Source organism: Brassica napus, chromosome C6, assembly GCF_020379485.1.
Source record: "Brassica napus cultivar Da-Ae chromosome C6, Da-Ae, whole genome shotgun sequence".
Taxonomy (NCBI): Eukaryota; Viridiplantae; Streptophyta; class Magnoliopsida; order Brassicales; family Brassicaceae; genus Brassica; species Brassica napus.
Genome location: NC_063449.1, coordinates 36689549 through 36702833, shown reverse-complemented (window position 1 = coordinate 36702833; position 13285 = coordinate 36689549). Strand labels below are relative to the sequence as shown.

At 34.9% G+C, this 13285-nt stretch overlaps 3 protein-coding genes across 3 annotated transcripts; 2 read left to right on the top strand and 1 right to left on the bottom strand.

The window, feature by feature from the left end:
- Positions 1 to 354: 354 nt before the first annotated feature.
- LOC125588511 (putative F-box protein At5g40050) lies at positions 355 to 1881 on the top strand. Its single transcript, XM_048759889.1, has 3 exons — positions 355 to 921; positions 1361 to 1519; positions 1627 to 1881. Exons 1-3 carry the CDS (start codon positions 355 to 357, stop codon positions 1879 to 1881), a joined length of 981 nt encoding a protein of 326 aa, XP_048615846.1.
- A 742-nt stretch (positions 1882 to 2623) lies between these two features.
- Positions 2624 to 3876, bottom strand: LOC106449854 (40S ribosomal protein S23). The gene is made up of 4 exons (XM_013891535.3): positions 3723 to 3876; positions 3228 to 3383; positions 3008 to 3134; positions 2624 to 2926 (listed from the first exon to the last, which is right to left on the bottom strand). The coding sequence occupies exons 1-4, from the start codon at positions 3725 to 3727 to the stop codon at positions 2786 to 2788; spliced, it is 429 nt and encodes a 142-aa protein (XP_013746989.2). The 5' UTR covers positions 3728 to 3876; the 3' UTR covers positions 2624 to 2785.
- Positions 3877 to 5299: 1423 nt separating this feature from the next.
- LOC106446517 (60S ribosomal protein L10-3) lies at positions 5300 to 6598 on the top strand. The gene is made up of 4 exons (XM_013888277.3): positions 5300 to 5454; positions 5615 to 6116; positions 6201 to 6282; positions 6357 to 6598. The coding sequence occupies exons 1-4, from the start codon at positions 5445 to 5447 to the stop codon at positions 6426 to 6428; spliced, it is 666 nt and encodes a 221-aa protein (XP_013743731.1). The 5' UTR covers positions 5300 to 5444; the 3' UTR covers positions 6429 to 6598.
- The last annotated feature ends 6687 nt before the right edge of the window (positions 6599 to 13285 follow it).

Here is a 13285-nt window from a genome sequence, read left to right as displayed (position 1 = left end):
GTTATGTAAAAAATATGTTTTAAACGAAATATTACTATTTTGTGAACTTTTTCCTTTTTAATGAAATTATATTATATATACATATATTTTCGTTTTAAAATTATTTTTTAAACTTTATGAATGTTTCCATTTTATATATGTTTTGGAAAAAGTAAAATGGAAATTAAATTAAAAAAATCAATAATAGTATTTAAATTTAATATTTTTAATTCATTAAGGTACTTCTGTAAATAAATAACAGTCTATGAGTGCGACAAGTAGGAAATAATATTATAGAGATGTATATATTTATAGTGCCCCAATTTGTTGCTTTCACATTGAAACTCGATTTGAATTTATCAATCTTGGTGAATTATGAAAAAGGTGGAATCGAGGTCAAGGGATGAAATCAGCTTCCTTCCAGATGAGATACTTGCACATATCTTGTCCTTCCTCCCCACGAAACGAGCTGCTTCCACATCAATCCTCTCCAGACGATGGAGGAACCTGTTCACACTAATGATTCGTATCTTTGCATCTCAACACCATCTCATATTTGACGATACAAATTTGCTTCATCCCGGGAAAACATATCACATGAGAGAAGTTGCTTGGAAGAATTTTAGGGCTCTCGTTGAGACCACACTGTCTCTACTACAACTACAACAACAACAAGACGGTAATCGCAATAACTCGTTAAAGAAATTGTCATTGATATATACAGATGGTATTAACCACTCTATGGCTCATACCAACCAACTGATATCGAAAGCCTTAGAACTAGGCGCCCCGGATCTTTATCTGCGTATCATGCCTTTGATTATCGGGGGAAAGGGATACCATCTCTACAAGTGTCTACCGTCCACTGCCTTCACAAGCAAGACACTGGTGAAGCTTACATTAGAAACAGCGCTTCGTATTGGAGATGTTCCTACAGGGAAGGTTTGTTGTTCGTGGTTGCCCTGTACTTGAGGAATTATACATGCATCACAATTATATCGAAGGCAGTTACAGTCATACCTCAGGACCTTACGACTTCTGTCACCCAACCATCAAGAGAATAACAATGCATCGACAAAATGTTAAAGGGATACGTAGTTTGGAATTTTACACACCGAATCTTGTCTACCTAGATTGCTCTGACAGACTTGTTTGGTATAACTATATTTCTGCCAATTGCCTCGATACCCTTCTCGAAGCCCGCCTCGATCTTCTTTCGCAACAACATCCTTCTCCGTTTGAAACTCAAACTCATCCTAAACTCATCTCTTTGATATGCAATGTTCAAATCCTTCACCTCTCTTCTAACACTGTCGAGGTATTTGTATCTCTTCTTTCTTTTTCCATTCATCACCACTTTGTTTGTGTTTGTGCGTTGCAGTTTATGCTTCTAGGCTTTGATCACTGGGGTAGCAATGGTGGTTTTCCCTTGTTTGGAAATCTCGTTAAACTATCTTTCGAATGTAAAACCAAAAAGGGTTCGAAAGTTCTTTGGAGCCTGATCAAAAACTCTCCAAAGCTAGAAACTTTGATTCTCAAGGTGTGGGATATATGCACATGTGAATATGATCCCTCTGGTCAATTATTATAAACTTCTTTATCTGAGAATTTCACATTATGATATGCTTTTAGCTATTTTCTCTGCAGGGGTTTTGTTATATAAGAAGAAATCGCGAGAATATTAATGATGCAAATGTAGTGAAGGTGCTGGAGATTCGTGGGTACAAAGGAACTGGTAGAGAAGTGATTCAAGTGAAAAGTTTCTTGTGGGAGCTTGAGTTTCTTCAAGTAATGAAAGTACAAGTTGATGAGAAGATAGATGATGACAAGAAGTTGCAACTCACCAAAGACGTTCTAGCTCTACCTAAACGTTCTTCCAGTTGCCAAATCCAGTTCTTGTGATCTATAAATGCAGCTATCCATAAGTCGTTTTTTTTTTGGCTTTTCTTTGGTAAGTTCTCCATTTTTTGATATTTTAATAACCGGTTTGCTTGAAAAAGACAGTTAAACTTTCTTGAACATTACTGTGAACGAAATATCTAAAGTGTGTGCACTCTGTTGACTAAAGGAGATTTTATATTTGGCTAAACATCAGATAATACTGAACAAGAGAAGAGAACATTCTACCGAAGAGAGAAATTTTTCATGTTTTATGGGTGAGTGACGTGAGTCTTCATCTCATGTTGTTCCGATTTGATCCACAAAATATGTGGATCTCTCAATAGTCAACTAAATCATCTTCATTCATATTCATGTATTATACTAACAAGCAATGGGTGGCTTATTTATTTTAATTTTTTTGAAGAAAATAAAGAAACCATAGGAGAATGGCTGGTGAGTGAGAATAGTAAATTATTCTTCATGCTTTAAATTTTACACCATTTATATATAATTTTTTTTTACTCATTGTTCTTTTTTTCGTGGTCAACAGTTACGATAACTTAGTTCATATGAAAACATTTGTGATCTAAATTGTTTCTTCCGTATTTCCTTCATATGTCAGTTAAACTAAATTTTAGTCAATTTTGTACAAAAGATATTTAATCAATTATTAAACCCTAATCTTATAATGAATATGATTCAAGGTCCTTAACTATTCAAAGTAAATACTTGGACGTTTAAGTCTTTAAGATAAAGGCAAAACTGATTCAAGAAAAACCAATAAACATATTATAAGGTAGGGAATTAAACTCAAAAACTCATAAAGTTTCAAAACAAGAAGTTACTGAAAGTAGAAAAAACACGAGTTCTTTTAACTGAACTAAAGAAAAGTGCTTATGACATCAAAATCGTGAATAAGCTTTATTTAAGACCTTGGCTTCTCCTTCTTTCCCTTGTAGAGAGCCATGAGTGAAACACCAGAAACCTTGACGACCTTGTACCTAACTCCCGGAATATCTCCCACAGCATGACCCTTGCGACCAAATCCAGATATCAATACCTCGTCCTGCAAACAACATAACACAAAAGATGATTCAACCTTTCACGAACTGATCATTTGTTACAAATGTTTTTTGACTCAACTTACATTTGGTTCAAGGAGGTTCAAACAACCATCGTTGGGGACAAAAGCGATAACCTTCTTTCCGTTCTTGATAAGCTGTATTCTAGCACACTTACGGATGGCAGAGTTAGGCTGCTTAGCCTCGACTCCTCTGCATAATCGAACAGAAACTCACTCATAAAACACCAATGTCCACACTAAAACTAAAGAAGCCAACACTATGTCCTTTCTATATAGGACTTACATTAACTCAAGGACGATTCCTTTTGCATGAGAAGACCCAGCGAAAGGCTTGTTCCATTCATTTCCTAGGTGAGACTTCTTGTAGCTTTTGTCTGACCACCTCTGTGTCTTTCGACGCGTTTTTAAGACACGCGCAGATCCCATACCCCTTGTCTTTCTGTAAGACATTTTCAACAGGTTTAGAGATCATCGAATAGAAAACCATGATCTCAAATTCATCATGAGTAAGAGCTATCATAAACCCCACACACACAAATGAGAAATTCAGGTTTAGAGACCATCGAATAGAAAACCTCAAATATCCAGTCATCTACTACTAGTGTTCTATAATAACACACTATATCTCAAGATTGGCTATTGTCCTTTTGCATCTACCGTAGGTATTATACAACAGACGAATATCATAGATCTCTAGAAACAAACACGCATTGCATATATAACAATTAAAATCAGAATCCACAATATCAAAAACCGAATCATGAAAGGAAAACGTTACCCCATGTTTGAAGATGGAGGAGAATATTAACAGCAAGGAGGGCCTTTTAGCAAGAACAAATATGCAATGTATTTTAAAGATGAAAACCTAATCATAATAGAGATGTTAGTAGCCGCGATCTCTTATATATATGAGACTTTTGCAGCAAGCAATAGGAGATGGATGTACGGCTGAAAACCCTAGTGACCTCTCTGCCATCAGGCCCATTTTAGTTTTAAGATCAGTAACAGGCCTAATTTTAGTAATAACTAATAAGAGAAGATTTGCTGCCGTAATGCAATATGTGAAGTCCAAAGTAATTAAATTTTTATAATTTGATTAAATACTTTTTAGAATTATAATTAGTCTCGTAGTTTTGAATTACGGATCAAAAATCTAGTCACTTTTTTTTTTAAAAAGCAGAAGATATATTTGTGGTTACATACTATTGTATTATTAATTGAAAACATTCTTAAGTGATATAGCAAAAAATAACGTTTGATAAGTCAAATGTAACTCAATTTTACATAAGATTAGACTTGCAGAAATTGCTGATTTGACTTGTGATTAAATAATAAAATCTTTGATTAGAAAAAAAAAAATTACTTACCAAAGCCTCAAATCTTCGAGGAACTAGACTTAGGTTTAAATTCAGCTATAGATTAATTTTATTTTAAAAAATCTTAAATAATTGAAGAAAATAATAACGTCAATTTTAATGATACTAACGCCACTAACTAAATCCTAAACTTTAAATCTATACCCTAAACCCAAATCCTAAGTCCTAAACTCAAACCCAAATCTTAAACCCTAAACTCAAACCGTAAATCCTAAACTCAAATCCTATATCCTAAACCCAAATCATAGATTCTAAACTCAAACCATATATCCAAACCTAATCTCTACACCTTAAACTCAAATCGTAAACCCTGAACCCAAATTCTAAACCCAAATCATAGACGCTAAACTCAAACCATATATCCAAACCTAATCCCTACACCCTAAACTCAAATCGTAAACCCTGAACTCAAACCCTATATCCTAAAGGTTTGGGTTAATGTTGATGTTGTTTCTTTAGGGTTTAAGATTTGGGTTTAGAGTGTAGATTTGGGTTTAGGATCTAGGGTTTGAGTTTAAGGTGTAGAGTTTGGGTTTAGAGTTTACGGTTTGGGTTTAGGATTTGGGGTTAGGGTTTAGAGTTTGTGTTTAGAATTTAGGTTTTAGGGTTTAGATTTAAGGTTTAGGGTTTAGAATTTAAGATTTAGGGTTTAGTTAGTGGCGTTAGCGTCATTAAAATGAACGTCATTATTTTTTTTGAATAATTTTAGATTTTTTTTTAAAAAAATAATGTATTTTATTATTAATTTATGTGATATTTTGATCAGTAACAAGAAGAGAATGTGATATTTTGTTCATCTTTGAGCCGGAGATTCCAAACCCAAATAACAAGCATGCTTCGATAACGCAAAATCCATAATAGAGTTAAGGCAAATCCATTAAACCGACAAGGAGGAAAATAATTTTTAAACTCATGAAAAAAATTGCGTACACATTAAAACTATGAAAGTCAAGTCAAAGATTAAGGCCCGGACATGATAAAGTCCAATGGGCCTAGCTAAGCAGTGACGTATACTAACTAAATTCAGACCTTCCGAGCTGCTCCTTCTATAAAAACAACATTACGCGTCCCAATTCTAATTTCTAGGGTTTTGCAACACACAATCGCCGAAGGAATCCAACACCATGGGGCGAAGTAAGTCTTATCTCAATCCCAAATTAGCTTAAATCGATTTATCATTCGTACATATAGATCCTTGCATCGAACCAATCGTATCTCATATGAACTCGCTAGGCTCTGATTAGTTAGTTTGAGATTTTGATTTGTTGTCGTTGATTGAATCAAATCTATGTAGGACCTGCGAGATGCTACCGTCAGATCAAGGGGAAGCCCTACCCGAAGTCCCGCTACTGCCGAGGTGTCCCCGACCCCAAGATCCGCATCTACGACGTCGGCATGAAGAAGAAAGGAGTCGACGAGTTCCCTTTCTGCGTCCACTTGGTCTCGTGGGAGAAGGAGAACGTCTCCAGCGAAGCCCTCGAGGCTGCTCGTATCGCCTGCAACAAGTACATGGTGAAATCGGCGGGAAAAGATGCGTTCCATTTGAGGATTAGGGTTCATCCTTTCCATGTGCTGAGGATCAACAAGATGCTTTCGTGCGCTGGGGCTGATAGGCTTCAGACTGGTATGAGAGGTGCGTTTGGTAAGGCTTTGGGGACTTGTGCTAGGGTTGCGATTGGGCAGGTGCTTTTGTCTGTGAGGTGTAAGGATAACCATGGAGCTCATGCTCAGGAGGCTCTCAGGAGGGCTAAGTTTAAGTTCCCGGGGCGTCAGAAGATCATCGTTAGCAGGAAATGGTGTGTTTTGGTTCCTTTTTCGGTTTCTTCATTCTCTGTAATGTTTAAGAAGTTGTGTATACTGATGTGTTTTGATCGTTTCAGGGGTTTCACCAAGTTCAACCGTGCTGATTACACGAGGCTGAGACAGTCGAAGAGGGTTGTTCCTGATGGTGTCAACGCTAAGGTTTGTCTTTTGTTTGATTTCTTCACTACTTGGGATTTGTATGATTAATTGATTCTGATTTTTTTGTGTTGCAGTTTCTGTCGAACCATGGTCCGTTGGCTAACCGTCAGCCTGGAAGTGCCTTCATATCAGCCACCAGCGATTAAGAATGAAGATGATTTGTTGTTGTCGAACTGAGAATCTAGTTTCTGCAGTTTTTTGTTTTGTTTTTGTTGTAACAGTTGAAAACATGGTTCTTCGTATGATTACATTTTGTTTGGACAAATGTTTTAGGTTCAGTTTCTATACTTTAATATCTCAGCCTCTAGTTTATCTACTTTTGCTTCTCTTTTCATCACCGTTATATATTTTTTTGGTTCTTTTGATTTATATCAAATCATCAGCGCGAGGATTAGTGTATCGTTAGAAGTGATAGGAGTGATTTGAGTTTCCAAATTACAAACTCTTCTGTTGCAGTCATAAGCAATAATAACCCGGGTTTAGTGTTTATGGGTGCTGACCCTATCCACCTAGCGAATGGGTCTTTGGGTATATCTTCTCACATCTGACATTTCCATCTCACCAGCTACGTTTTCAGAGAGCAACTATAACCGGTAAGTCTCTCTTCTTAGATTTGTGTAATAGTTTTTGTTATATTAGGTGTTAGTATTATGGTAATTAGTTTTTTCGTTTCAATGAATATACCAAACATGTAATGTAGATTAGATGTTCGACAAAATGTCTGACCGAAGTTTTTGAAGTAGTTGTGTTTGTTAGTCAACTTTTTGCTCGTGTTCTTGTTTCTCATATGTAATGTAAGATTAGGTGTCAAAAAAATGTCTAAGGATGTTGGTTATCTGTTAAAAATATTGATATTCTTATCAATGCTTATCAATCATCATAGTGTATGTAAATTCCTACCCTGAACTGACGATCGCCAACCAAATGATATATAATCTTTGGAAAAGTCGAGTTCAATTTTAATGCTACTCCTTGTAAGTGTTCAGATGGTGTTTAGATCAATTTAATAATTATGTAAACAATAATTTGTCAATGAAACCTCAATATGTTTTATAACTTGGATTGAAAGTAACTGTGTTCCATAAATGGACCAAGTAACACTATCCCTAGAAGCTTCCGCTACATCAATCGGTATCAGAGCCAGGTTCCTTTGATTTTTCAATCGAAGACGATTGTGGATGTCATGATGAGTATTAGCATCTATCCTATCCTGGATGAAAACTCTTTTGTTAGGAAAAAAGAGAACCATGTGATCCATCGAGAGATCTATGGAGATCCAATCTATGACGTGTAGAAGATGATATTCATGTGATTGATTTTGTCTTCAAAGAAGGATCCTTTGAAAATCGGAGCCGTGCAAAGGTAAGGCGAAATCATATTGATGAAGATTTTGTGCAGGATCTTGATAATATGATGCGTGCAAATTTTGTGCAAAAACGGATTTGTGAAGATTCAAGATATAAACAGTTCCGTGCGAAAATCGTGCAGAATCAAGTTTTTGGAAATTTTCTGAAAATTATGCGAAATTTGTGCAGATTTATGCTATTCTTAATCTAAGAATTTTATTGAAGATTCGAGAAAAAGTTTTTCTTGGAAAACGTTTTGGATTCAAAGACTACGATCAAGATTCGAAGACGAATCTTTTCCAACCCGAAGAGAATGATGCAGAGAGGATATTTAGAATAAATATCTTAATTATTTAATGTTTTATTTATTATTAGGATAATTACATGTATTGTTTTAGGGTTTTATGGTTTTCTTATATAAAGCCGTTTAGGCTTAAGTTTGTATTCAGATTATGATTTGATTAATAAAAAGAGTTTTCCTAAAGAGATTTTTATAAACCACTGAGAAGAGTATTCTCAAACCATAAAAAGCTTTTGATTAAACACTGTGAAGAGTATTCACAAACCCTAGTTTCCGGATATTCTTAGAATCAACGGATCTAGTTTTATCCCTAGAAGCTTCCGCTACATCATAACCATATCACCAATGTAACATTGCATAAGAATCTTCGTATTTGGACACTTTGACGTTTATACAATAGCTGAAATGTGTTAATCTTTCAACAACAAAACTACACATTAGAAATCATAATCCGGTAAGCTATGAGTGATGTAAAAGAGTGGATGGATAAGAACATATAACATTGATTATCTATCGGCCAAGGAATACAAAGATACACACGACAATTTCCAATATCAAAATGAAATCACCTTAATATTAAATGGCTCAATTGCAACATCGGTAGTTCTTTTGTTAGTATGGACATTAATGCAAAAGCAGGATGGATAATCAGAGATGACAATGGATATTATCGAGGGGCAGGTTAAGCAAAAGGGAAGAAGGTACATTCAATATTGGAAACTGATTTACAATCTTTAATAATAGCAATGCAACATTGTTTGGAGCATATGTTCTAGAAAGATTATTTTTTGAAATGATAGTAAAATAACAATAGATAACATTAACAAAAGATATATTGCACTTTAATGCATCTAATTGGATCTAGGAGGCATTTTGGTTGAATAATAAGTTTATGAATTAGGTTTACATGGATAGGTAGAGAAGGCAACGAAACAACAAATATATTGGCAAAACAGAACATTGATCGATCACACAGAGTTTGGCAAAACAGAACACTGGCCTATCACAAAGCAGCAAAACTATCGGAAAAAATAAACAGAGCACTGACAGAACATTGGAATAAGTAACATGTCAGCGATAGCATGCCGTGTGACAGTTCGTCCACACACTTCGTCTATGGCAGTTTAACCATGACAAACCATTCATGAAAACTTGTCTACGACATGAATATGGTTGAGTACCTCGCAGCGAAAGCTCATCAACTCCAAACAATTGACCGATCAAAAGTCATGTCGAACTTGTCTGTTGTAAATTCATCGTTCTCGCAAAACTTTGGATTAACGATTGAGGGAATACTTACTGTTGGAGACAGGTTTAACACTCTTGTCAAAGCCCTTCAAATAGGCTCGTTTAATAAATGAGAGCTGGTAAAGAATATAAAGTCAACAAGGAAAATGGGCGCAGAAAAAAAAAACAACAATAAAAAGCAAAATACCTTAAAACAAGTAAGAAAATCTAGAAGGAAAACGAAAAGACACCACCTTCAGCCTTTATATATATAAATAAAGAGGACATTCAAATCTAAAAGGATGTCTCAAATCATCTCGGCAATTTCCTATAAAAAACTCAGAACTCTCTAAAACGTCTTTCAGTGACTTAAATACTCTTGTTACGTAAGACCATGATTAACCCAGGGTTTTTAGAGTGGGGTTATTAGCAGAAATTAAAAAACTGTTTTTTAACTTCCGCTAAGAACCTCATCCTAAGAATTCCGGGTTAATCATACTTTTAATAAACTACGATTTGGCTTGATTGCTCTCCAGATGGTATATATGTAAGTTGTAACCTTTAACTGGATTTAGCTATAACATAAAACAATTATATTCATTCGCCGAAGTCCGTTCTTAATACAAAAAAAATTCTTGTCTTAAATCAATATCATGCTCTTATCAGTTAGGTCGATTTCAAATTTAACAAATAATATAGAGACTATGTATGCTCACAATCAGATGAAATGAAAGTATGTAAAAAAAAATTATAAAAGAAAAAGAAATTTGTAAATGAGTTTGTTCATTTATCTCGTTGCTTTTAAAGAAAATAACACAAACGTTGTGTTGGTATTTAAAGTCATAAACGGCATCTTGAAAGCCAAAGTCAAGTTGATATCTTCCTTCTTTGATTTTTTTTTTGTCAACTTCCTTCTTTGATTTAGATCTCAAAACTTTTCAAAATCGTCGGCTTTGATCAAATAGATAACTAAATGAAAGTATGTATTTAAATATAATATTATTCTTTAATTATTTAGAATTTTAGTCAAATGCTATTACATTTAGTTAGTAAGTTTTTTTTCATTTTATAGTTATTACAGCAACTTGAATAAGATATAGTAGTATATAAGACATTACGATCATTTCAATTATTTTTGCAAAACATTTTATATTGCCATTTATCGTTTCCCCTATTCAGATTATTTCTTTACTTATTTATATTGTGTCACCAAATATTATATTTTTGAACAAGAAGAAGTAACAAAATCCAAAAAGTATCTTGATCTTTTATGTACTCCTTCCATTTTTTAAAAAAGCGTTATTTTAAGTAATAACGTATGTATATTTTAAATTCAATGCATATGTTCCAACAACAATAACCAATTTGCTTCATGTAGATTATTTACAATCTAATTAAGTAATAAAAGTGATGTTATAAAAAAAAACGATATTTTAATATTTTCACATAGAACTAAAAAATGATTAAAATACATTTATGTTTTTATTAATTATATTTATTTAAAAAAAATAATGTTTCAAATAGTAGAATCATTTAAAAAATCAATGCAGTTTGTAATTAATATTAAACTAAAATGAATATAATTTACGTTAAAATTTTAAAATGATATATTTTTTGTAACAAAAAAATATTAAAATAACATTTAGAAGAAAAAAAACAGAAAAAATATTATTAAAATTAAATATTTTGGTTTTACTCCATTTTAATGTAAAAACAAAGCAACGAGTAAAGTCATGACTCTATTTTTGGAGTTATTCTTTTTGTTTTATTATGAAAATAAAAATTCATTACAACTAGAAAACATTTTCTTTTAGCAATTGAGGATGACGGACATGATGCGATTCTTTTGTTGTTATATTTTTCTTACACATAGCTCCAAACTTAAAAGAAAGAAAAAATTGATCAGTGTTGTAATAATATTACGAGTTTAAACCGAAATAAGTAAATAAACATAAGTGTTGCTAATCAAGCTAGCATAATCCTACTGTCGCAAATCATTATTGTCACGATTTTTTTTTGTCATCTATTGAAATATATTCATCATCAGAAAAGTTTACTACAAGGTTCTCTCACCGTCACAGACTCATTTTCCAACCAAGCCTCTTTCTAGACCTCTACGGCATAACGCTTATATCCAAAATTCAGTTTTGTTTCTCAAACCAAAAACCACCAAAGAGATCAAACAGAGGGTAAAACTCTCTCACTGTCAAGCAATGTCCACAGCCACCGAAGAGGACCTGTCGCCACATAAGATTGAGTTATAAGTTCTTTAGTCACGCTTTGTGCAATAAGAAAAGCCCCTCTGTTAGTTGGATGTTCTTCAACAACAATCCTCCACCATTCAATCCTTGCTAATCCGATCATCATCTCATGAATATGATATTTGAATGATGGCCACACTCTCGGTCTAGTGATCATTTCAACTGTTGTGGAGTCCTCAACCGCAAATATGATCTTGTTTTTCCGATGACTTGACATGCTTTCGATTGCCCATAGAACCGTCAAGTGGCGAGCTTCATCAATATTTGCGGAGTTGAAGAAGGCTTTTCTGCTATGCATAAGGACAGATCCATGTTCGTTTCTTAAAATCCAAGCAGCTCCACTCATCTTCTTGTGTTTATCCCAGACCACTCCAATGTTGCATTTTAGCCACCCCGAAGGAGGTTGCGACCATCTCTTTTGTTTCACAGGGGCGAGAGACTTCTCCTCTTTAATCCAATCTTCCTCCTTTGCACGTGCCATAAACCAAAATTCAGCTTCTTCTCTGGCTTTTTGAACCAACATGTCTGCTTCCTTTGCTACTCCATCAAACACAACTCCATTTCTGTTTTTCCACAAAAACCAGATTATCCATGGAAACACACGTACCGTCTCCTTTGGAGCCACAGATTTTTCCTTCTGCTCAAGCAAGTGATGAAAATTGGAGAAATATGATCTTTCGTCAAAGCCTCCTTGAGGTGTAGGTATATTCGCCAGAACCCATACCAGTCTCGCAATAGGGCATGTGAAGATTATGTGGTTAACAGATTCACCTTGGTGACCACAAGTTTGGCACACAGGGTCCATCTTGATTCCTCTCTTTATGATCAGATCCCCCGCAGGGATAGCATTGCAAAGGGTTTTCCACATAAAACCTTGTATTTTTGGGGATGTAGCAGTTTTCCATACAACTGGTTTTAGGATATTAATCGATGGTTCTGCCACTGCTTCTCGAATCTCCTCCATTCTTGTCAAACGGTTCTTCAACCAGTAACCCGACTTGACAGAATAGCTTCCGTTTCTGTTATGCATCCATACCCAAAAATCACTCTCGTCAGTGATAGGCTTCATCTTCATAATGCTCTCGATATCTTGGTCGAAGAAGAGATCGCTTAAGATACCAGGGTCCCAAGTTTTTGTGACAGGATCAATGAGACTGCAAACTTTAAGCTCCAAATCTACCAAAATGTTCTTCATAAGTGGTCTACTCATTGGTTCTCCTACAATCCATTGATCCATCCAGACATCCACTGATACTCCATCACCAACCTCTTTCCTTAAGCCTTGCAAAAGAAGATCTTTACCAAACTGAATACTTCTCCAAGCATAAGATGGTCGCGATCCCATAGTTGCTTCCAGGAACTCCGAGCTGTTATAGTATCTACTTTTAAAAACCTTAGCAAACAAAGAGTCCGGATACTGTAATAATCTCCACGCTTGTTTGGCGAGTAATGCTTGGTTGAAGTCCTGAATGTCTTTGAAGCCGAGTCCTCCTTGCTCTTTGGCTAAGCATAATTTGGTCCAGCTTAACCAATGAATTTTTTCTTTTGTGTTCTACAAAATTCCACCAGAAATCAGCCATTGCCCTCGTAAGATTCTCACAGGCTTGTTTAGTCAGCTTAAAACATGACATGGCATAAACTTGCATTGCCATAGCAACTGCTTTCAATAAAACTTCCTTACCCCCTTGTGATAGCAGTCTAGCAAAGTATCCAGAAAGTCTCTCTCTCAATCTGTCATAGATAAAAGCCAACATTTATGTTTTGGAGCCACTGAAACATTCAGGCAAACCCAGATAGCACCCTGTTCCTCCTTCATTTTCAATGCCAGTGATTGCTCTAACTTGATCTTTAATGCCTTCGCTCACCTT

What these genes read in the sequence shown, in the direction of transcription:
- LOC125588511 (XM_048759889.1), top strand. Translation starts at nt 355, where the DNA reads ATGAAAAAGGTGGAATCGAGGTCAAGGGATGAAATCAGCTTCCTTCCA. An exon ending in GAGATGTTCCTACAGGGAAG is followed by an intron (nt 922 to 1,360) that starts GTTTGTTGTTCG and finishes TGTGCGTTGCAG; the next exon opens with TTTATGCTTCTAGGCTTTGA. An exon ending in TAGAAACTTTGATTCTCAAG is followed by an intron (nt 1,520 to 1,626) that starts GTGTGGGATATA and finishes TTTTCTCTGCAG; the next exon opens with GGGTTTTGTTATATAAGAAG.
- LOC106449854 (XM_013891535.3), bottom strand. An exon ending in GGAATCGTCCTTGAGTTAAT is followed by an intron (nt 3,135 to 3,227) that starts GTAAGTCCTATA and finishes TCGATTATGCAG; the next exon opens with AGGAGTCGAGGCTAAGCAGC. An exon ending in TGAACCTCCTTGAACCAAAT is followed by an intron (nt 2,927 to 3,007) that starts GTAAGTTGAGTC and finishes TGTTGTTTGCAG; the next exon opens with GACGAGGTATTGATATCTGG.
- LOC106446517 (XM_013888277.3), top strand. An exon ending in ATCATCGTTAGCAGGAAATG is followed by an intron (nt 6,117 to 6,200) that starts GTGTGTTTTGGT and finishes TGATCGTTTCAG; the next exon opens with GGGTTTCACCAAGTTCAACC. An exon ending in CTGATGGTGTCAACGCTAAG is followed by an intron (nt 6,283 to 6,356) that starts GTTTGTCTTTTG and finishes TTTGTGTTGCAG; the next exon opens with TTTCTGTCGAACCATGGTCC.